The sequence below is a fragment of the Sceloporus occidentalis genome, unplaced genomic scaffold (assembly GCF_023333645.1).
Source record: "Sceloporus occidentalis isolate IW3139 unplaced genomic scaffold, rSceOcc1.0.p SCAF_5, whole genome shotgun sequence".
In the NCBI taxonomy this organism is placed as follows: domain Eukaryota; kingdom Metazoa; phylum Chordata; class Lepidosauria; order Squamata; family Phrynosomatidae; genus Sceloporus; species Sceloporus occidentalis.
Window position 1 is genome coordinate 88,066,139 of NW_028316985.1, and position 25,322 is coordinate 88,091,460.

A 25,322-nucleotide genomic window follows, 5' to 3' on the forward strand; every position below is an offset into this window, starting at 1 on the left:
TAATAAGTGATTTTTCCTTTCTTCTGCAGAAATTCTGCAAAGCTTGTTTCCTTCAACCATCATCAGGTGTCTTATGCATATTAACATCAGTGATGCCATTCTAATTAGCTTGATCAAAATTACAAATTAAGTGAAAAATAATCTTGTCTATAATTTTCTAAGTCCGTTAATATCTGGGAGAATTTCTTCCATTCTGAAGCTGTTGTCTGTACTGTGCAGTTGCTGGAGATTAGCTGGTGAAGCAGATGCTTTTTATCTTTCTTGTTGTAGGCAGGCACACGCAGCTACAGCTAGAGCTGAATCTAATTCTTTTCCATCTCAAGTTATATTGCATTGTTTACTGCAGACACACTGTGGAAAACCAACATCAAAAGCCTGTGTTTTTTCAGCCTTCTATACTATTCCACCAATGCCAATGCTGCTAAAAAACCTTCCAGCTAGACAGAGGACAATGAGAAAGGGGGAGTGGGAAGCATAAGAGGTCTTTGTAAAAAGGAGTTTCTTGGTTAGAGGTTTTGTTCACTGAAGTATGCCTTGTTAGGATTATTTTCAGATAAATGTTCATAGAACCAAGCTGTTACTTACTGGACTATGAAGGAGTGACAACCTTTACTTCTGCCCAGTTTATGGATCCAGGGATCTAACATTCTTAAGTATCTGGGATACTTAAGTATCAGGTAGTTGTTCTTCATAAGTAGTTTGTGATCTGCTACTGTTTACCCAGAGATCTATTAGATCTACCCCTGTCCAGCCCAGCATAAAGGGCATATATTCGACAGAGTACACAGCCACAAATTTGGAGTTGCAGCCAGAAAGTCATTCCTTGCTTTTTAATGATATTTCTAACATAGTGGTTTTGCCTTTGTTTGTTTGTTTGTTTTGCAAATTCACAGCTGCATGTTTAGGTCCATCTATCTTTGACACAGCCCATGGATATACAAATGTTGATGCTTTGGGATTCTTTTTGGAAAAATATGTATTAAGAGTAATTTTCTATACTGTAAAATAAGGGATCTACATAAAACAAACACACACACCCAAATATAGATAAACATAAAAATTATAAACACACTGCTGATCTACAAAAGTAAAAAGGTAGAAAAAGGGAACACTGACTTCCAACTTTTCAACTAATGGTTATATATGAATACCGTAATATCAGACTTCCTCTTTTGTCAATCCCTTATTTTACGCTTCTATTGTTTGTAATCCCACTGATCCTCAACTCCAACTACTGAACATTTCCCTTGTTGTAGCCATCAGAAAGCAATTACTGGTTCCAATCTTTCTTAAAACTACTCAGAGATTTCTCTCTAATTTAGATAGTCAACTTTTCCACCCCAGCCAAATCATACAATTTCAATATCCATTTTCTTTCATCAGTGTTATCTTGTCCTTCAATTTCTGTGCATACAGAAGTCTCACAGCCGTAATCTTATACTGTATAATTCTCCAGTGCTTAATCTCTATTTGTTCATCTAACAATCCCAAAAGAAAAGGTTTCAGTTTAAGTTTTATTTTCAATCTATCTTGAATCGGTCTGTGAAGCAAAGTCCAAAATGGCTTCACTTTGTCACATGTCTAACACATGTGTTCACGCTTCCAGTAAACATTACTAATTCATTTTATACATCTTTGAGAGTCTCTTAGGAATCAAATACCAATGGTACATCATCTTACAGCTTTCTTTAAAATCAGAATTTAGTGTAAATTTTAGTCCCTTTGACTACATTTTCTCCCATTATACCCCACTGTGGTACTCTTTTGGGATTCTTTTGAATCCTAAAGTGTAGTCATGGTTCTTGATGTTTCTGAATATTAGCTTTGATTAAGAGCTGTTGCGCTAATAGAATACTTGTTCCAAAGCTTCTATGTCTTATTCACTATATCTTTATGATGATATTCAAATTACAACCTGTTACTTTTTGTAGCAATAAGCAGTTACTTAATGGACCTGTATTCAGAAGAACCTACCATCCAGGTGCTTCCATTATGATGTGTTTGTGTGTGTTTTGTACCTGCCTAGGAGAGCTGTTGAAAACCTGATCTCTAATTATAGTAATTAGCTTCATGCTTTCCAATGCATCCTGCATCATCAGCAAATGAAGTTGTGCAGTATGCTGAAATTAGGAAATAGCAGAAGTTTATTTTAAACCCTGTAGTCCAAAAAAGTAACTCTTTGGCCTGTTACAGACTGCCAAAATAAAGCTGCTTCGGGTCTCTTTGGAGGTATGCTATTTAAATGATTCATGCATCCTTAGAATCCGGAAGCTGCACCAAAGCTGCACTCCAGTGCTTAGGAATGGAGTGTGGCTTTGGCACGACCTCCGGACTCTTAGGACCCATGCATCATTTAAATAGCATACCTCCAAAGAGACCCGAAGCAGCTTTATTTTGGCAGTCTGTAACAGGCCTCTGAAACTTTATGCCAACAATATGGGTAGGATTCCACCTGATGCAGAACTTTCAAATCCATCACAAATTCTAGTTTATGTGGAATTCAGTGACAGTTTTTGCTAAACCCTGCTGGGTTTTTTATACTCCGGCTTTGTGTTGCAAGTTCTTCGCAGACTTTCAAAGGCCTCCCAAACTGGAGCAACAAATCAACATGTCTGTAAATAATTCAGTGTACAACTTTTAACAGAAATTGACACATACTGAAGAATAAAGCGGCTAATGACAATTAAAAATAAATATTTATGTTCATATTTGTTTGCCAGTATTTCAAAATGGGAACATGTGTTTCAAGTTGTTTTTGAATAATGAAAGGTAGAAGACATAAGCAAAAAGTTTTGTTTACAGCTTTAAACTTCAACTGCGACCTCTGACAATTGATTCAAACCTTAATTACAATTAGAATTATACATTTTAAGAATCATTCAGAACAAAGGAACATTTTCCCCTTTGGCTTTCTTTGTGATATTTTAATTAGCTGGAAGTCTTTGAAAAATCATAGACCTAGATGGCTGCTCAACTGCTGATGGAAAAAGTAGCTTACTTCAAATGATATCAGGAAGAACTGTAGGAATGTGATCATTTTAGCCCTTCATATGCTACAGTTTATTTATTCCTAGTTGCACATGAACTCTATATATAAAATGTTTAATTTGAAGGAGAAAACTGCATTCTCCCATAACATTCCAGTTACTCAAAATAGCACATTAAATTGAATTAATAGGCCCACTTTCCCTTAATTTCACCAAATCCTTATCAGATGTAGCTGTAGTAAGTTAAACGCCAAAAGCAGAAATAACTAGTTAAAAATAATGCAATAAAACAAAAAAGTTGGAAGAATAAATAGAAGTAACTGTCAGTCACACATCAGGCATTTTGAAACAGATTGGGTCAGTTAATGCTGAAGAAGAAGAATTTAGGATGAAAGAAAGAAAACATGGAATTGTCTTACAGAGATGTTGTTATTGTGTGCTTTCAAATAGTTTCCAATTTATGGCAACCCAAGGGAGAATCTATCATGGGGTTTTCTTGGCAAGATTTGTTCAGAGAGAGTTTCGCCTTTGCCTTCCTCTAAGGGGGAGAGAATACGACTTGCCCAAAGACACTCCATGGATTTCCATGGCCAAGTAGGGATCTGAACACTTATCTCAGGCAATTGTCCAAGGCACCCCATTGCATCCTGCCGTAGCTCAATGGATAGCCAGGGACAGAGCTACATCCTTTTCCTTTTTCTGCTGCCACCTTTCTGTGGGAGCACACATCAAGTGACACTGCTAAAAGTAGTACCTGGGAAGGTATTTTTACCATACATGAAAGGAGTCACAAACAGAATAGGGAAACTGGTGAGAAAACACAACCTCCAAATGGTCTACAAACCGCCCAAGAAAATCCAGCAAATGCTGCGCTCAAAAAGGACAGGAGAGACTCTCCCATGGCCACAGGGGTTTACTGCATACCATGCAACTGCAGAGAAGTCTACATAGGGGCCACCAAACACGAATCAAGGAGCATGAGAGACACTGCAGACTGGGCCAGCCAGAAAAATCAGAAGTAGCAGAACATGTTATAAACCACCCTGGGCAGAAAATGCTATTTGAAAATACTGAAATTCTGGACTATGCCAACAACTATCAGGTCAGAATGCACAAGAAAGCCATTGAAATCCATAAAAACCTGGACAACTTCAACAGGAAAGAAGAGACCCTTAAAGTAAACAAAGTTTGGCTACCAGTCCTGAAAAACACCAAAATCAAGATCCAGCAAATACAAATGAAAACCACCCAGGGTGAGGGGGGTTTCCCAGCAGACAATGGGTCATTAAATAGACACCCCGAGGCCTTGCCACTCAACAACAGAACAATACATAGATTAACATGTAAATCGCTTCCTCTCAACCAACAGTATATATACCCCACTCTCTTCCATGCCAGCATTCTCTGAAGATGCCAGCTGGTGAAACGTCAGGAATAAACTCTTTTAGAACACAACCTTATAGCCCCAAACCCCCACAAAATACTATGTTTCCCAAGAGGTTTGGAGGCACATATTTTCCTCCATTTTAATCACAACCTTCATCATTCAGGAAAAAAAATTGAGTGTGCAAAGAGTAATTTCAGGTTTCCTTGGCCTCATTGAGAAAGGATATCTCACAAATCAAGACATCCCATCAAGAAAATGGTCAACTGGTGCAAGATGTTTTTTTAATTATTTTGAGATTTTTAAATCGAAAAACAACATTTTATGTGGAATACAGTGCATTTATTTATTTATTTTTTTTAAAAAATTATTGTTAAAAGAAAAAAAAACATACTCACATACATCGCTAACACATATCAACCTATAACATATTCCATTTACAATTATTTACAATACAGATACATACAAATTCCCATTAATTTTAAATTGTTTATAATTCTCTCATACATACTCATCAAACCCTTCCACTTCTCATTTCTTCTCATGCCCTTTCTCATTTCTTACCTCAATCCATAACCTTCTCTTCCCTATCTTCTCTACCATCTCTACCACCTCCTATCTCTTCCAATCTATATTAACTTCTTTCCCCCCCGCTTACCACTAACTACTTGCTCATACCTTCTACACTTACTTCTTTCTTCGACTACTCTCAACTACTTCCTTATCTATCATACCTTCCTCATTCTAAGTTTCTACTTATACCTTAACACATTCTTTCTCTATACATGCTCACTTCACAATCTGACAAACATACATATAGTGACTTCCTCCTATCTCCTTTGGTTGTGTCTCCTTATTCTTGACTTTCCATATGTCTCGTTTCTTAGTGGATCCTATTTCCCTATCTTTGTTAATTTAAGTCAATTATAAATGATTACTGACCAAGTCCGGATACCTACTGAAATGATATTATGGCAATCTTACCCCAGTTCGTTTCAAGAAATTTGATCACCTTCGTCCAATCGTTTTCTTTTTGTGTCTCCCCTTTGTTGTTAAGTGTCTGTGTTAGTTTGTCCATCATAATGGCATCATACAATTTTAGTATCCATTCCTCTACGGTGGGACATTTTGAATTTTTCCATTTTTGAGCAAAAGTTACTCTAGCAAGTGTGATTAAATAGTATAGAATTTTAGCTTCCTTGCCCTTTAAATTGTCGTCCATAATGCCCAATAATATATTTTCTGGTTTCCATTGAATTTTTTTACCCGTAATAAGATCAATTTGACTTGTTATATCTTTCCAAAATTGTTTTGTCACCTTACATCCCCACCAGCAATGATAGAAAGTTCCTAGTTCTTTCTTACATTTCCAACATAAATTATTGTTTAACTTATAAATCTTTGCCACTTTGGCTGGAGTCATATACCAAAAGTAGAACATTTTATAGTAATTTTCTCTCAAATTCTGGGATGCTGTAAATTTAAAATTATTTTTCCAGGAGTTTTGCCATTGTTGCATGGATATTGAGTAGCCTAACAATCTTGCCCACTTGACCATGTTTTCTTTCACCACTTCCTGTTCTAACTCATATGATAATAGGATTTTATAAATTTTTCCTACCAGTTTTGGATTTTCTCCTAGAAGGAGTTTCCCCAAATCTGAATTCCCTTGTGAGAGAACTAATTTTTGACCTTTAGAGTCTTCTTTAAACCTTGATTGAATTTGGTTATAATTAAACCAACTAATTTTCCATCCTTCTTCCTTCAATTGTTCCAATGATTTTAAATTTAATTTACCTCCTCTTATTTCTAGAATATCCCTGTATCTAATCCATTTGAAATCTGTTATCATCTCTTTTCTATAAAAAGCTTCCTGAGGTGATACCCAACTCTCGATGTTTTGGAAGATTCTAAGTTTGTATTTGTTCCAGATTTTCATAAGAGGGTTTCTAATACAATGATCTCTAAACTGTTTGTTGGATTTATCTTTCTCATATATCAGATAAGCGTGCCAACCAAAATTGTTACCATCGCTCTCAATCTCTAACAAATCTGGGTTATCTAATTGTATCCACTCTTTCAGCCATAACAAGCCACAAGCATCAAAATATAACTTAAGGTTTGGTAGGCCTAATCCTCCCTGATCCTTAGAATCCTGCAAATTTTTATATTTAATTCTGGGTTTCCTACCTTTCTATATAAATTGAGTTAGATCCTTGTCCCATTCCTTAAAGGGTTTGACTGATGTGATAATTGGTAGCATTTGGAACAAAAAAAGGATTCGTGGTAATACCATCATTTTTATAGTGGCTACTCTTCCCGTTAATGAGAGATTTAGTTTGTTCCATTTAAGCAAATCTTGTTTTATTTTTGCCCAAGTTGTTTTGTAGTTAATCTCAAATAGATTATTTAATCTATTTGAGATTTGTAAGCCTAAGTATCTCACCTTCTTTTCAATTTTAATACCTGATTGTTCTTCTAATTGTTTCTGTTCCTCCTCTCTCATGTTCTTTATTATAAAAGCTGATTTAGCTTTGTTAATTTTACAGCCAGATACCTCTCCAAATTTCTTTAGCGTTTCCATTACCAGCTTTATATTTTCATTTGGATTTCCTAGAAAAAAGACCAGATCGTCTGCAAAGGCTCTGATTTTATAATTTCTGTTTTTAATTTTTGTCCCTATGATTTGGTCATTAGATTTAATTTCTTTTAATAACAACTCTATAATTAGTAAGAACAAAAGAGGGGAGAGGGGACAGCCCTGCCTTGTACCTCTTTTTATATTGATAAATTTAGATTTTTCTCCATTTATTCTAATTTGGGCTTTTTGATCTTTATAAATTTTGGATATCCAATTAGAAAAGTTTGGTCCGACTTGAATTTTGGTTAATACTTCAACAAGAGTTTGCCAATTAACAGAGTCGAAAGCTTTCTCTAGATCAACAAATAATAAACCTAATTGTTTGTCATTGTGACGTTCGTAATACTGCAGGATGTTTAACAGGATTCTTGAATTATCTCTGTGGGGTAGAAATCCCCTTTGGTCAGTATCAATTAGGTCTTTAAGACAGACTTTTAAACGGTTTGCTAAGATTGTGGCAAAAATTTTGTAATCGTTATTTAGAAGTGAGATTGGGCGGTAATTCATTGGGTCCAAGGTATCCTTTCCCTCTTTTGGGATCATTATTATCTCTGCCTCTCTCCACGAACTTGGAATTGTTTCTTCCAGAGCTTTATTCATAACTTCTTGTAGGATACGTGCTAGTTCAAATTTAAATGTTTTATAAAATTTTGCTGATAATCCATCATTGCCTGGTGATTTACCTATTTTACACAAATCAATTGCCTCCCAGATCTCCTGGATTGCTATCGGTTGGTTTAGTTGTGTCCTCTGGTTGTCTGTCAGAATTCCTATGTTCGATAGTGACACATATTTTTTGATTTCTTCCTGCTCCACTTGGTTTTCTTTGTACAGGTTCTGGTAGAATTTCATAAAGACTTCTTTAATTTCTTCCTGCTGAGTAACTATTCCTCTATCTGAATTGATCTTGTTGATTGCTTTCTTTTCTTTTTCCTTCTTCATTTTATAGGCTAGCCATTTCCCCGTTTTATTTGCGTGTTCAAAAGATTTTTGTTTGGAATACAGTGCATTTTGAAGAGGACATTTTCTGTGCGAAAAGTGTTGCTTTGCCAAAACAAAACAAAACAAAACAAAAAACCCCAAGTTTTTTGTGCACATTATTTTTTTAAAAAAAGGCCACCCAGTATAATAAAAGAAATGACAATTGGAAAGAAATGCTCATAATCTCCCCCAGTGGGAAGATAATGTTTGAAATTATCAATTCTTGCATGGGAGAATGAAATAGGATTTATAAAATAAAAAATGCAGATTTGTCTGCGTAGAGAGAGAATTATGTCTTTACTGAATTAACTGCGGACTTGTCTTTCATGGCCCAACAAGTTTTGAATGCTGGTCTCTTCAGCTCAATATTCTGCTTCTGTGCTCCACTATTGTTCCTTAAGAAGATGTTAGTTGCAATTAAAAAGCACTCTTGGCAAATGCTGCCTCTTTATCTCAGCAGCAAGGATAAATCTCAAGTTCAGTTCAGATTTCTTATCAAACCACAGTTGGACTTGATAATTGGTTAAAGGCCAAACCATAGTTCAAACAAATGACTATAACAGACATTTGTGGTTGTCTGTGTTGGCTTTTCTCACAAAATTTAGGTTTATCATGACTGGGTAGCACTCTATGCAAATGAAGCAACAATGGTAAATGTGTTTCATCAGATGAGCTGTTTTATAATATCGATAGCAGAAACCATGGTTTTTAACCCTGTTTTCTGTTTCTGGTTTGCCAGGTGACAGTAACCTCTGTAAATGTGGCATTAAATTTTAATTAACATTCCTTAACCATGGTAGGTGTCACATCCTAATGCAATCTTGATTTCGATAATTACGATGGCCATAAATTTATTCTTTAGCTGCCTTGTGTTGTTTTCTAGATGTAGACTTTCACCCCACATTGGGATAAGATGAGAATTGGCATGGTCAAGTTTGTCACCTCATAATAGTTTGGTCACTTGAAACTTGATTGTATATCATCTGTCACAGATGGACTTTTCACTCCTGTGTAGCCTAAGCAGAGCCTATCGGGGAAGGTGTGAAATATACACATGATAAGCTTAGTACTTAATAATCACTGAAGTCGGTCATGTGAATCTCCTTTAAGCATTCAGCCCTAAAAAGTTCAAATGTAGGTCATGGGAATAGGCAGAGGCTAGAGCCCATGAATCTCTTTTGGAATGAAACTGGACATTTTTCTTTCTCCAAAGTCACTCCTATTCCAAGTACTCTTGCTTTACTTTTGGAGGGTTAAATACACCAGTTTCTGTAGCCCATCTGCACAATATACAAAGCAATGGTGTGGCTAGTATTATTTGCATTCCTATAGGAACAAATTATATATTTTAATGCTAACATGTTTAGAAATAGAGAACTTATTTCTTCCAGTGAAATTAACTTTGAGAGGAAGCAATGTATACCTAACATTTTTCCCCTGCATTCCTTCTCCATTCCAAGTCACTCCTTAAACATTTCTTCTTTTCAGGGGGATGTTTATTTCACCAGCAGCTGGCATTCTTTTCATATCACTAATATTCATTTCTCTGGGGTCTTCAGAGACATAGGCATGTTACAGACTGCCCAAATAAAGCTGCTTCAGGTCTCTTTGGAGGTATGCTATTTAAATAATGCATGGGTCCTAAGAGTCTGGAGGTCGCGCCAAAGCCACATTCCATTCCTAAGCACTGGAGTGCAGCTTTGGTGCAGCTTCCAGATTCTTAGCATGCATGCATCATTTAAACAGCATAATCCAAAGAGACCCGAAGCAGCTTTATTTGGGCAGTCTGTAACAGGCCAATATCAACATTAGAATGGTGGAATTCAAAGATATAGCCGTGTCAGTCTGTAGAATCGGTATGTAGAGAGATCTTGTTGCACCTTTGAGACTAACTGAAAGAAAGAAGTTGGCAGCATGAGCTTTCATAGACTACAATCTACTTCCTCAGATGCATTACATCTTCTTTCAGTTAGTCTTAAAGGTGTTATAAGATCTCTCTACATACTTAGAATGCTGTTTCACTCTGAGGAGGACAGGCAGGGCTAGCAGGAGTTACACTCCCCCCACCACTAGAAGACTGAAATTGCTACTTGCTGGATTAAAAGCTATGCCAGTGAGTGACAGTAGCGTAATCGGAACTAAACATTGTCAAGGAAAGATAAGAAAGATAAAGAAAAAAGGGTCTGGACAATGGGAACACTCCAGGATACCATATCTGCAAGCTCTAAAGGTATGGTTAGGCAAAAGCATCAAGATTTGTATAGTCCTAAAAGAACTGGAATAGAATGGCCCCCAGAACACTATTTGGACGTTCAAACAGTCGAGAATCCAGTTAAGCCTGTCACAGTGTCTATTTCTGCTGTGTCTATATTAACTTCCATTCTAGAAGCAGAAGGTTTTAAGGCAAATATTTTCACAGACAAATGTGTGATGAGTATGTGTACTGGTGTCCTATCTCTATGGCAAATACCTATCACAAAGCTGTTATTTCCAGCAACTGATCCATATGAAATGGGTTGTCCAGCCCTTGACTTCGATGATTTATCACTCTATGCATATATTCTAATACTCCCCCCTCTATGTTTTCTTCCAAAGCAAAAAACCGTGGAATTGCTATTCCAGTTGATTTGGATAGTCAAGTCAACACGTTGTTCATGAAGAGTCACTCCAACATGGTCCAGAGAGCTGCGATGGGCTGGAGAATGACTGCTCGCAGTGGTCCTCGCTTTAAAGAACCTCTTGGAGGGCCTGCCTGGGACTACAGGAATATCATTGAGAAATTACAGGTGTGTGGATAAATAGTACACACACACACACACACACACACACACACACACAGAGTCCTCTTTTTGTTCCTGGTCCTAAAAACTTGTGCAAGATAGGTAGGATCAAATCTGATGTCAGTGTGTAATACTGTAGCTGTATTTGTAAAAAAATATATGCTTTTATGACTATGATCCAGCAACAAGGTGACTTGGTTGCAAAGGTTTCTTCTCCCAGTGATAAAAATCTTTTTTTTACTGTTCAAAAGTGGCTCAAAAGTCAACTACATTCTGCTGAATATCTTCTCATTCTATATGTTACTATGATGTATTTTTGCTGCACTGTGTATGGTATTGGCTTTCGGCTAAATATAGTGCAATTCTGTTCCTTCTAGAAGAGAAAGAGAACTTTGGGGTCCGACCCAATTTGTTCTGGCAAAGACAGGCTTTCTTTGAAAACAGTGTATTAGAAATATGGTATATTAGAAATAACAGTATATTAATTTTGGGAGGAAGCAGTGTGTACCTAACATTTTCTGCACAACTTCTATCCTACACTGTATACTACAATATAATTCTATCATACACTGTATACTACAGTATGTAGAGCAAGGGTGGACAAATGCAGAGAAGCTGGGGCTGTTTTTCCACATGTGCCCAGATAGCAGGCTACAATGGAGCATTTCAGTGTACCCAAAGTGATACAACGTCATCTGGATGCCATTTTGGCCATTTAGAGACTGATTTTTGAAGATTTATTTTTTGTTTGAATGATTTTCCAAAGGCTTGGGGGGGGGGGAACAAACCCCAGGGATTTGAGCATATTTTGGGAAGTTTGGGGGCAGATAAAAAATTGAGACAAAAAGAAAAATCAGGCCCCAAAATCACCCTGACTTTTTAAAAAAAGACTGGGAGTTTCAGGGGCCATTCTGGGGTCCAAAGGGTCACATTTGGCCTGCAGGTTGCACATTGATATAGAAAGAGCAAATGTGGTGTGATATTTTCAGTGCTGGACCAGGACTTTGGCAGATCAGGATCTGAATACCTGCTCAGCCATGGAAACCCCTTGGGTGAACAAATCGCACTCTGTCAACTTCAGAGGAAGGCAATGACAAACTTCTTAGGGCCAGAACAACTTGAAGGCACACAACAACAATAGTATGCAGAAGAGATAGATGCAGTCAACATTCTGCCTGGCGTATGACTGCTTTTTGCATCTAGTTCTTCACGAAGGTTGGAGAAGATGTTGTTTCTGTCATAGTGCATCACTGGAAAAGTAGAAACAAAATGTTTTTCAGATGGCTAGTTCCAACCAAAGATCACTTTATGGAACCCTCCTCTTGGTGTTTTGTTCTTTAGGATGTGGTGGCCTCTTTGGAGCAGCAGTTCAGTCCTATGATGCATGCTGAATTTTCAGTCCTAGTTGATGTACTCCACAGCCCTGAACTTCTTTTTCCTGAAGGGAGTGATGCTAGAATTAGATGTGGGGCTTTTATGTCAAAGTAAGTACTTAAATAAGGCATGTTCTACTTATTAGACCATGAAACAAAAATATGAAAATTATTCTACCACGTAATTCAGTCTGGTCAGAGTAGGGCTAACTTCCTTTTTGCAAACTTAGGACATATTTTTACCAAATAGATTTCGGGACCTTATAATAACATGAGGTCCTTGAACAGCGTGGGAGCTGCTTAAATGGATTACTTCCCTTAGCACCTGGTAACTTCGGAAGGCAGAGTACATATCTTATGGTACCTCCCATACTACTTTTCCTCAGCTTCTGGGAAAGGCAATACTGGGATGGGAGTGAGCTATTCAGTGACTTTTATGATGTTACAGATGATATGGGGAAGGAGCTAGGCTTAGTAATTTTCATGCCTCTGAAGTTAATATCAAAACAGGATTGTTTTGATCCCACATTTCCCTCTGAATGACGATGTTATTGAAAATGGTTCAACAGTACTGATATCTTTTTCAACAATGGTTAATGGCCATTTTGGCTGAGAGATTAAAAAAAATTCTTCCAATCTCTGATTCTTAATGTTTCCTAGTTGGTTTTAAGGGATAAAACAAACAGACTGTTTTCTGAAACCCATTAAGGTAGTGGAGTGGAAAAGCAGCTGATCCAGCTTCATACATTGCTGCCTTACCCATTGTAATGAGTTGGGTCTTTGCCACTAGGAAGACAGGTTTTAGAGTTCCTGTTGGAATAATGCCTAAATGTTAGCAACTAGCCACTGACATAGATAGTGATTTTTTTCTGATATGTTTTACGTTAGCTTGACAGTGTTGGGCTGGAAAAGATATGAAGGCTTCTACTGTTCTCATAGCTATGATGGGGAGAGATAGGTCATGCTTGCAAACTTTTTTTTGCTTCTGCAATATAATCCTTAGAAGTCCATCTTCCACCAGCATCACCCAGGGTGAGATGGGCATACCAACTGAGGGGGCCCATATAGCCAACTGTAGCGGAATGGATCGCCAGCTGTAAATAGTCTGGGTGGAATTAGTTGTATAGGGGCCCAGTTCTACCATTTGCTTGTGAAGGGGTGATGGACCCCATAGTGAAAGAACTGGAATGTTTCTTAGTTGTGTACTATTCGCAGCAACCGATTTGCTACCAATAAAGCTTGCATTGCAACAGTATCTTGTGTCAGTGTTTTGCACTGAATGAGGTCTCGGGGAATCTTACATCCAGTTCTAGCACAAGACACCCATCACACTGAGAAGTATTTTGTTCTTTTTACCTTAACGTAACAACAGGATGACATCAAACAAACTTGACAGGTTTCCTGCTTTTTCAACTTCTGGCATATTTTTCAAAACCAAGAGGGTATTCTTAGTGCAGAAGCTGCTAATCACCACGAGAGGAAACAATTTCCCCCTAAATTTATGGGACCATTCATTCCCTCTAAAAGTTGAGAGAAGTTAGTCTTCTGCTGTTTTTGAGGTGAAAACATTTCATGAAATTTATCTGTGTGGGGAAAGGTAAAAAAAAAATCAAACCCTCCTCTTCCAAATAACTCAGGCTCTCTTGCCATCACTCTACATCAAGGAGCATTGCCATTTCATCCCAACATCACAAATATCTGAAAAATCATGGCTGAAATCTTTGGACCAGCTGTAAATCAAGCATCCTCTACCTATTGATGAAAACCCCCCTCTCCCCACTATAACCTGAGTCTTGCGTCTGGTAGTTTTCCATGTGGTGCTGTCCACTAAAAACGATTCTAGACTCATGAAATGGGGTCAATTCTGAAAATTTCTTGAAATGTTTAGTGTAATATCTATGTATTTCAGGTTATCTAAATCTGAAAAAGACAGTGAAAGGCATCTAAATAAATAGAAGGTAATCACAATGAATGAATCTGAACTCATGTGGAATTTTTTTAATCTAGTATGATATCTTGTCTCATGCTTTGTTTTAAGGCTGATAAATCATACAAAAAGACTAATGGAGAAAGAAGAAAAACTTTGCATTAAAATTCTCCAGACTTTGCGAGAAATGCTGGAAAAGAAGGACAGTTTTGCGGAAGAGGTAGGTCAGCTATCTTAATTCTAAAGAACAAACGTATATTCCTTGTACAGTATCTGCTGTGTGGGAACAGTATCAGCATCACTGTTACTAGATGCAAAGGCGTATATGTTGGATGTTCTCTGAATTTTCTGTCCATGCTAACTCCTCTGTAACTCAGCCATTTTCTGCGCAATGACATATTTGAGGAAAATGCACAAAATAACAAAAAACTTGGGGGGAGGATGGTCTAAGAATACTGTTATATTTTGTTCATTTTAAAATTTGTTGGGTTTTTTTGGTATTCTGTACTATATGTATTTCTTATTAATGTTGTCTTCGACTGAGGTGTGTTTTGTACCACATGCCAGCAAATTGCAGCATTTAGACGTGTTTTTAAATTATTAAAAGGAACTATATTAGTTACTTTTCAATAATGGAGAATAATAAAGAGTTACTTTAGGGCATAACTGTAATGGCAACTAATTTTTCTTTGGCACTTTGTAAAATATAACTGTAATGGTTTACTTTTTAAAAGTAACTTTCCAAGCTCTGGCTATGTTGTGTTATAGGAGAAGAATGGCAAATCCTTAGATTTCCTTTGTAAACCTCATTTTCTGCTGAAGGCATATTTTGAGCTACATCTAGGTTCAAAAAGATAAGCCGGATTGGCCTCCTGTGCCAGTATAGATAATCTAAATAGGCATTCATATTCACTCTGGAGTGCATTCACCTGCAATGTAATGTTGGTCATGTGGAGATCACCTGTTCAGTGTTTTAGCAAGCCATGGAGTATCTTCATGGATACTTTGTTCAATTCACACTCCCACATTTGCTTATCCCTTACTTTTATTAACAGTCAGACAGTACACTGTGGATGCTTTGCGTGATTACGTTTTAGGGTTTTTTTATTGGTCTGCTTGGGATTTTTCCCTGATGTGATTTTTTAAAGTAAAGTTTTCTTTTAAAGTGGTACTTTTAAAACGCTGAGGGTTCTCACAAGCCTGTTGATTATTTCTCCTTGTGTTTGGATGATGTGGCTTAAGCTACATAATGATCCATGCCCAAAGAACATTATTAGTGTATTGCGTGGCACCAAATCAGCTCTGCTGTTTCAGTAACTGCCTAGGAAACTTTGTTCCTTATTAAATGCCATTATTCTTGTCTTCACTGTCATTCTTCATCTCTTTCAAAATAATCCCAGTGGTGACCCTTCTCAGGGTAGCAGTGGGCATTAAATTTTTTCTTTCTGTTTTCACTACCCTGAGTTTGCTGTTTCATGCTTCTGGGAAGGATTTGGGGCCAGTACAACCAAATATATACAGGTAGGCCAAGTGGGTAAATTGCAACCATTAAGGGTTCCATTGGCTGCTGCACAAGGGAATTCTCAGATATGATCATGGTGGTGGTGATGTGATGACAATGATAATGAAAAAGTTCTTACTTATGAGTTAAATCTAATACTAGTCCTGTCTAAGTAGACCCACTGAAATTCAACTACATATAAGACTAATGTAGGATTTAGTTCTGTATATTCATGTTCTTATTTAATTTTAAACTGCTTTTGGTGTCAATCTCGACACTTTAGACAATAACAAGCCAAAATGGTGTAGTGGTTTGACCCTGGAGAACTGGGTTCAAATCCCTGCTTGGCCATGAAACCCACTGGATGACTATGGGCAAGTCACACATTCTCAGCCTCAGAGGGTGGCAATGGCAAACTCGCCTCTGAAGAAGATTGCCAAGAAAACCCTGTGCTAGGGTCGCCATAAGTCAGAAATGACTTGAAGGCACACAAGAACAACAACATGATTGGATGTTTCCGCTAGATTTGACCTTTAAATCAGTGAAATCTTCATAATTCAATGTATATAAATTCAGTTGGTATAGTGGATCTGCTTTAGCTGGAATTAGCAGTTAGATTTACATCAAGAAGATGGTGTCTGTGGCCCTTGAAACATACAACGTAAGGTTCAGTATGAGAGATGCAGCAGAGATGTTGGGTGGAAGATGGAGGTATGGGGGGAAAGGAGAAAAAATACATATTCAGTTAGTTGTACCTACTAGCTATAGTTTAAACAGGGAGTGAGTTTGTGGTGATCACAGGGATGTAGCTAGGATTTTAGGAGGGGGGGGGGGTCCAGACTAAGTGCCACCATTATAATGGGACTTGGGTGCGGTGGTGCAGCAGCACAAACCATTCATTTTTCTAATGGAAGGGGGGGGGGGTCCGGACCCCAAGAACCCCCCACTTGGCTGATTCCTAGCTTCAGCAAAACCAGAGAATAAAAAGTGTCTTAAAATGACAAGATCTCCAAAATTCTGAATATGAGGTTTCTATCAGTATTTATGCTTTATTTGGTTTATGTTATTAACATGTATTGGTTTTTTTGAGGGTTAGAAATTTGACCATGAGACCAAGATGCTTGCAGTTATAGAGAGTGTAAAAGTAGCCTGCCTTTTCAGCTTAGGGGTATTTGAAAACAGTATACAGCAGTAAATTAAAACCTTATAAAACATCAAAACTGTTCAATTAAAATATTTCATTCTAAAAAACAGTGTTCCAGAACAGCAACTGAAAACAAATCAAACAACATCAAGTTTTGTGTTGGGGGAAACCCAAGTGAAACAAGTGTATTAAGAACTGGATGTCCTCAGTGCAATATGCCTGTGGAGAAAAGAGCATGGATTCCACAGTTCAGATGCTATCACTGACCAAGTGTCACACTCTAAATGGTAGTGTCTTTCCTTCTGACCTCAACTCAGGGGAGAATATGACATATATCTGAGAACGTGCTTCTTAACATCATGGTTACTTCAGCTGTATACACAGTGTTTGATGCTGGCATAGCTAGGACTATCCTGCCTGAAGAAGAAATGTCTTTGCTTGCACTTCATTAGTCAATTGCCATTCTGTCTTAATTCAAGGGAGCATACAGAAGACTTTGATTCAGAGGGCAAGTGTTTTTAGAAACCTGTTCGTAATTTGATTCAGCTAGTAAATAGCCACAGCACTTTACACTATGCTGAGGCTGTGATGTGGGGAAACCACTAGAGGGTGCAGATTTCACAGTGAGAGGCACTTGGTAATTCTCCTTCCAAGCATGTACATAGTGGGGTGGAAGCCAAAGTACCTTAAATGACCCCAGTTGTTTTCAGTGATGAAGAGAGACATTGTGCTTCTGAATGTCTTTCAGAACAAGGGTGGTTTCACCTTCTTTCTCAAGCCACTGAATCCTCAGAAGCATTGTAAAAAGTTGTGAATTATTTTATCAGTTCACAAATCTTTCCCTCACTTGCCAATGGTGTGAATCACAGTTTTTTTAAATTGAGTTTTAAATTCATTAAATATCCTTTTGTATATTTTCTCGATTTTTCCTAATACATTGCATCACTGCATAATCCTTTGCATCACTGCGTAATCAAAAGAAATGGCCTCTTAAGTGAGCATATATAAAATTAATACGTATATAAAATCGGGGTGTAAGATAATTTTATGAATTTCACATCCAAAGCTCAGAGGTATATGTACTGTAGCATGTTGCATACTTTGGGCAGAAACAGCTTCTCTGATCAACAGTTTTTCCATGAATACCTTGAGCAGAGCAGAATGAAAACGGTTATAAATTTTATTTTAAAAAGAAGTTTATCTTACTCCTTATATAAAATGAGTTAAGTGTAGATTACACTGATAACAGAACACACAATGTCTTCATCATCTATTCAATGTGTCCACAAAATAATGAGGCTTGTTTCAAAAGTATACGATTTTGTACACGAGATTATTAATTTTTCTGATTATTCATAAGAGTCATTTCTAAAATCTATCTGACCTGTGGAAATGAAAAATCAGATTCTTTATAAGCACTTAAACTAAATGACTTGAAAAATAATTGCAGTTTGACAAGCCTCCTACAGCTGTGGTTCTGTGTATTAAGAATAGACTGTGATTAGAATGCATCAGAATTAAAGCGATTATGTTAACCTTCTACCTTTTCCCCTTAAAGGTGTTTTAAGAGCACAATTTCCCACAATGTAGAATGTTATCTTTAGGAAGGGGGACTCATAAAAGTGTGCAGCAGCTCCATTACAGTCATCCCTCCATATTTGCAACTTTGATATTTGTGGATTTTATTATTCATGGATTTAATTAATATGTATTCTTTAGGACTGTCTAGGTCCTCCAGTGCAACTCTGTGGTCAATTTGAACTAAAAGTTGCACTGAAAGACCATTTGTAGCTACTCCAGTGCCATTCTATGGTCAGTGTATGTTGGACATTGACGACAGAGTTGCACCAGAGGACCTAGAGATTCCTAGAGAGGTTCCTCTCAGGTAAAAACAGTGTTTTTGTTATTTGCGGTTTTTCCATATTCACAGGGGTCTTGTTCCCCTAACCCTAGCGAATATGGAGGGACAAGTGTATCAACAATATAACATTCATGACCCATCAGTGCAGAAGAACTGTGATTGATCTCAAGTTTAGACATGTGAGGACTAGAATGTAAGTTCTGAGCCAACATCTCTAACCAATACACCACAGTGGCTCCTAAAAATAAATATATGTTTGCCTGGTGGATGCTTTGTCTAGATTTTCATCACAATATGTCATATTGTCATATTGTAGACAAACAACATCCAAACATATTCATTCTGTCATGCGCTATAAACACCTAAGATTCCTCTGGACACATATCTGAGCTGATAGACAGTGTGTTGATCTGACAATTAATCTAATTTATATGTCTGCATTCTGATTGTTTTATCCAATGTTGGTGTGTGTGTGTGTGCCTCCAAGTTGCCTGTTGACTTATAGTGACTCAGTGATTGTCATAGGGTTTTCTTATGTGATAGAAAGTGATGATACCATCATGAGCAAGAAATATTCAGAAGTGTTTTTGCAAGTTCCTTCCTCTGAAATGTAATCTATAGCACATGGTATTAATTGATGCTCTTCCGTACAAGTATTAATCAGGACTGCTTAGCTTCCAGATCAGACAGGATCTGGTGCCTTTAGGGGTGATGAGAAAATTGTGGGTTTCATTTCCAATAGCATTTAAAATAAAAGCAAACAATAAACAAAAACACATCCCACCCCATGAAAACACATTCCTGCCACATGATTAAGAGTTAAAGGCCTAGCTTAAAAAAGTCTTTATCTTCTGGAAGAAAGAGAGCAGAAAGGGGGCCAGTTGTGTTTCTTCTGGAAGAGAGTTCCACAGACTGGGCTGAAACTCTGATTAAATCTTTTGGGGAAGTTCAGAAGTTCTGTTTGTTTAATCACTGGAGACTCCTCCCAAAATCCTAGTGCTCTTATTGCTTAATTTCCCTAATATATCTCCCATGGACACTACTAGTGCTATAGGTAGATGAGGAGCCTGCTGGCTGAGGGGTTCTGGGACTTTTTATCTAGAAAAATAACTTTTGGCAAGCTGGGTGGAAGCCACATAGTTTGATAGCAAAGGAATAAGGTATAATCTGCTTTGGAGACACTTCCAAGTGTTCCACTGCCAGGAGAGACTAGGATGATGGGGCCATGAGACAGAGCCTACTCTGAGTGGTATACCTGTTGTGGAGCTCTCTCACTGATAGGGTAGGCTGGTCCCTTCTTAGCTTACTGTATATGTTCACGTATAAGTCTACAAACTTAGATAAAAAAATTGACTAAAAAAAACCCGAGCAACCTATCCATGGGTCAATGTACGGTACGTACTTTTAACTCTTATTTTAAAAAGGAATCATCCCTTGGTGAAAGGCAAGAGCATAATCTGTCCTGGAAGCACTGACTTCCCTCTAGATTCTCATCCATCCAGCCTTTAGTACAAACAATTATGCCTGCTGGAATTTTGTAAGTTCTTAGGCATTGTTCACTTTTGCTTCATCCTTTACATTCTTTGTTACATGCCCCTGAGTTTTACCCTTGACTTATCTACAGGTCATATCAAAATCCATAGGTTTGGCTCCAAAACCCGCCCTCAACTTTTAAATGAGGTCAACTTATAGTTGAATATATATATAGTAGGTTTAGGCTAACAAGCCACCTACCAGTGAAGAGCATGTTACCATAATAAATATGTACTGTTTATAGATAGCTATTGCATACCCATTTTTTGGTCTTGCATGTAACCTTCTGTACAGAGGAAGCCAGTCTTTCCCAGCCTTTGAAATGGGAAGCAAATTGCTGTCCCTGACTTTTTCTGGGCTTGCCCCCTCAAACTGCTGGCATGCATGACCATCAGCCAAGCAACCTGCTCCCCATCCTGCTAGAAGAGGTGGAAAGTTAACACAGTGTTGGCAACATCTTTTTACTCTTCCTACAATGGAAGGGAGAGGTGGGCAGAATGAAGAACATGGCAACTACAACAGCAACATCTCTGATGTCCCTTATGTGCCACGGAAGTAGGAGATACCACAGGGCATTTTCTCAGGTACCCTTCCCATAGGGCCTTTGTTCTCAGGACCCTCAGGAAACAAGGCTTTCAAAAGAATAGCTGGCCCCAGCATGCTTCCTCCTCCTTGTTCATCAGCATGTAGGGAATGCTACAGTCACCACTACCACACTACTTCGGATCTCCTTCTCCAGTGCAGCAGGTGACTTGCAGAGTTTTTTGCAGAGGTGTTCTGTTACACAGGAAGTTATCTTCAGAGGGGGACAGGAGAGATGAAATGGTGCACTTCTCACGCCTTGTATTTTACTGCCAGAGGCATTCCCTGCATGTCATGATAGCACTGGTCCTATTTTTTTTAGATATTTTGAAACAGTTAATAAGGAACTATATAATCCATATGTACTTTTCCACCCTTGCTTTTTGTATAGGGAGAAAGAAAAGGAGACTCTTAAAAACCATCTATTAGGAAGGCGTGCATAATTTGTTCGCCAATTCACATATGAGTCCCTGATGGCTCTGTATGAACAATATGAGCAGAGAATTCAAATGTCATGTACAAGTGATACTGGCTTTGGTCAATTCAGTGCATATAGTTTTATCAAGAGGATACAAGGAGTAAGTTTTGCATGTGCCAAAACCCAGACTTTAACTAAAGTCTTCTCTGGAATGGCGAATACAAGCTAACTGGATCAAATGCTCCATCGTCAAAGCATATGCCATTACAGATAAATTAGTTGCAAAAATTAACTGATTTTATTTCAGCCAGGTTCTTCCTCCTGCCCTCTTTTTAAGGCAGCTGTTTGAAGTAGCACATGATTTTTGAAAGAAGAAATCCCCAAGATAAGGATTAATGAGGAGGTATTCATGATATTAATTTCTAACATGATTCCTCTTGTGATGCAACATATACATTTTAGCTTGCTTATCAAATTCCCCCCAGTTATAGTTTTTGTGCAATTTTACATGTATGATTAGATGCAGGGGCAATACTATCAGGTTTAATTTTCTTTAAATTAGAGGGCACTGTAGACCTAACAGCATTTTTTGAGGGAAAAATATGCTCTAATTACTAACTTGTAAACAAGAGACAGTGACAGCAAATGCAGTCCTCAAAGCAACAACACAGCTCACATGAGACTCAGAGAGAGTGCTTTGTACATCTACCTGTGAAAATTAAGAGATAGGGCTATGCAGGTTATGCTTGGTTGTGAATAGCTTCTTTTTATGAAACAAAATGGCTGTACTGCTCAGGACTATTGGAGCAGAGACCCCAAAAATGACATATTTACATGTTCCTGCCCACCTATCTATCCCCTGCCCAAAATAAATGATTGGGATGTGGTGGGTGGTATGATCTAGTTTATGCCTTGTCATTTGAAGGAATGACTCACACTAAATTGTTGGGACGTGGTGTCTTAGTGGTTAAACGGCAACTCTGACAACCGCAGGTTGGGCAGATTGGCAGTTCAAGACCCAAGTGCCGTGTGGTGGAGTGAGTCCCAGCTTCTGCCAACCTAGCAGTTCTAAAGCATGTAAAAATGCAAGTACAGTTGACCTTTCATATTCGAGGGGGTTAGGGAGCAAGACCCCATGAATATGGAAAAAGCATGAATAACAGCTTTCCCTGCACATAAAAAAGAGGGCAAGTGTTATGTGCCTAAACAAAAATGTCTATGTTACCCATGTTGTTCCTGCCCAAAAGGAATATATAAAATGTATATGCCATTAAATTATCTGTCTTAATAAAAGTTGGAAAGAAATGTAAAATACATTGCATATTATTATTATTATTATTATTATTATTATTATTATTATTATTAACCTTTATTTATAAAGCGCTGTAAATTTACACAGCGCTGTACATACAGTCTTTTTAATTAGACGGTTCCCTGCCCTCAGGCTTACAATCTAAAAAGACACCACACAAAAGGAGAAGGGAGTAGTGGAGGGGAAGGGGATGAGGTCCAGCAGTTCCTCTCTACCTCCAAGGCCTGGACCAAACCAGGTTATGGTTGTTTGCATCTTTCTGGTATAATAAAGGGGGGAAAGAACCTTCCAGTCTCTGAAATAAAGAGATAAGTGTAAGGGAACTATGCTTGTTTTAATAAAATCTAAAGAATACAATGAAGTTCCCAAGTTCAGCCAGATTTCTCTTGATATATTGCCTTGCCTACAAAACATTTCCTTTCCAGATTGGTAGCCAGACATATGCCTGGAAGACTATGGCAATCCTGTGAAAGAGAGACCTTCCTATTCTCAACTGTCCTGCTCAGCTCTTGCAGATTCATGGTCTTGGCTTCTCTGATTGAATCTATCCATCTGGTATTCCGTCTTCCTCTTTTCCTACTGCCCTCAACTTTACCAAACATTATTGTCTTTTCTACTGAGTTTATGGGACCAAACAGACAAGCCAAAATAAAGCTGCTTCTGGTCACACTTGCTGTTTAAATGACAGACGTATCTTAAGAGGCCAGAACTGCGCCAAAGCTATGCTGCAATCTTTAGGACTGGAGCGTGGCTTTGACATGGCTTCCAGCCTCTTAGGACACATGCATAATTTAAATAGCATACCTCCAAAGTGACCCAAACAGCTTTATTTTGACCTGTCTGTTTGGGCCCTTCAGCAACCTGAGTTAATTAATCTTTGCTTCTAGAGAGAGTTTGGTCCTGATTTGCTCTAGAACCCATCCATTGATCTTTGTAACAGTCCATGGTATTCACAGAACTGTTCTCCAGAACCACATCTCAAATGAGTTGATTTTTGTTTTTGTATCGGCTTTCTTCGTTGTCCAGCTCTCACAACCATACATAGAAATGGGAAATATAATGGCATGAACAATCCTAACTTGAGTATTTAATTATATATCTTTACGCTTCAGGATCTTGTTTAGTTCCTTCATAGCTGCCCTTCCAAGTCCAAGTCTTCATCTGATTTGTTGATTGCGGTCCGTGCTCTGATTGAGTCCAAGTATGGAAAATCTTGAGCTATCTTGATATCTTCATCGTATACTTTAAAATATGTAGAACATCTGTGGTTATTACTTTTGTTTTCTTAGTGTTCAGTTGTAGACCTGCCTTTGAGCCTTCTGCCTTGACCTTCTTCAATAATCTTTTCATATCTCTGATACTTTTTGTTAGAAGTGTGGTGTCATCTGCTTATCTTAGATTGTTGATGTTCCTTCCTTCAGTTTTCATGCCTGCTTCTTCTGAGTCTAATCCTGATGTTTGTATGATGTTTTTGATATACAGATCAAACAGATAGGGCGATAGAATGCAGCTTTGCCTAGCCCCCTTGCCAAGTGGAAATGACTGTTTCTTTGTATTCTCTCTACCCTTGTGTCTTTATTTACATCAACACTATCAAATGTAACATGCCTATTTCTTTAAGAACAATCCTTAGTTTATCATTATTTATACAATCTAATGCTTTACTATAGTCTATGAAACATAGCTGCTTTTCATTTGAAATTCCTTAATATGTTCCATTATCTTGCTATATGATCCCTAGTGCCTCTTCTTTTCCTGAACCCAGCTTGTGCCATATATGGTAAGGGTCTTTATTGTAGGACTGTGGTGGTGAACCTATGGCATGCGTGCCAGAGATGGCACGCGAAACCATTTTTTGTAGCATGTGGAGGGCAGGGAAGAGGTGCACCTGTTCCTCCTCTTTCCCAACTGTCCCAGGTCTTCAGGTGTCTCCAGAGAGACAGCTGAAAGCCTGGGAGGGTTGGGGAAAGAAGTCCTGCACTGGGGGTCCTGCCCCCAGAGGGTGGACATCCTACCCTGGAAGTCCCATTTCCCCTAGAAGTCCCCCACCCGGCATCTGGTAACACCTGGTGCCGGACGGCCTTTTAGTTTGGGCACTCGGTCCCTAAAAGGTTTGCCATTACTGTTGTAGGATTTTAAGCATCACCTTGCTTGCATGAGAAATTAATGGTTCTATGATTACTACAGTTCTTGATATTTCCTTTTTTTGAAGACTGGAATATATACTGAGCATTTCCAGTCTGTGGGCCATGGTTTTGTTTTCCAAATTTGTTGATATATTTTATTTAGAAGTATAGTAGATTCTGTTTCTGTAGCTTGGAACAACATATACCAGAATATATCTATGAGCGTATCTTTGTATAGCAAAGAGCATAACCTTTGCATAGGCTGGTGCCCTGTGAAATGCTCCAAGAGTCAGCTCCTTCACTAAGATCCTGGAGAGCTAGGATTGAAGGGAAGGGAGAAAAAACCATGGAAATGTTGGAACAGCAGCATTAATTTACATAATTCCTTAAATTCCCATGCTGAGCTCTGTTCTACAAGTTCTGGACAAAAAAGTCCACTGGCAAACCTTGTCCAATGGCACCCAAAATCCAGGAATTTGCTGAGCTGTAATTGTTTTGCTTCCTAAATAGTAGTGTGAATGTAGGGCATCACTTTCAGCTTTCAGACATGCTGTTGCTGAATGTATCCTTTCAAAGAGGGTTGAAAAGATACAGCGACTGCCCTGTTGGTGAACTAGTTTGTAGATCTGTCATACTTGTGCTGTTTCTGTCGATTGCTGCAAATTTATTGTTGCTGTGTCTGTATCTAATATGTGAGAGCACAGCCTTCTGTTTCATACGTCAGAATTGCTCCAGAACCAACAGTGAGGAGAATCTGAAGCACTGTATTAAG

At 38.1% G+C, this 25,322-nt stretch overlaps 1 protein-coding gene across 3 annotated transcripts in view; it reads left to right on the plus strand.

Moving 5' to 3' along the window:
- ITPR2 (inositol 1,4,5-trisphosphate receptor type 2) overlaps nucleotides 1-25,322 on the plus strand; it is a 256,626-nt gene that overhangs the window by 122,031 nt on the left and 109,273 nt on the right. For all 3 annotated transcript variants that reach the window (XM_089524659.1, XM_089524661.1, XM_089524660.1), the window contains exons 35-37: nucleotides 10,589-10,779; nucleotides 12,115-12,257; nucleotides 14,185-14,293. In XM_089524659.1, the coding sequence (XP_089380785.1) occupies nucleotides 10,589-10,779; nucleotides 12,115-12,257; nucleotides 14,185-14,293 (443 nt within the window). The remainder of the gene's footprint in view (nucleotides 1-10,588; nucleotides 10,780-12,114; nucleotides 12,258-14,184; nucleotides 14,294-25,322) is intronic.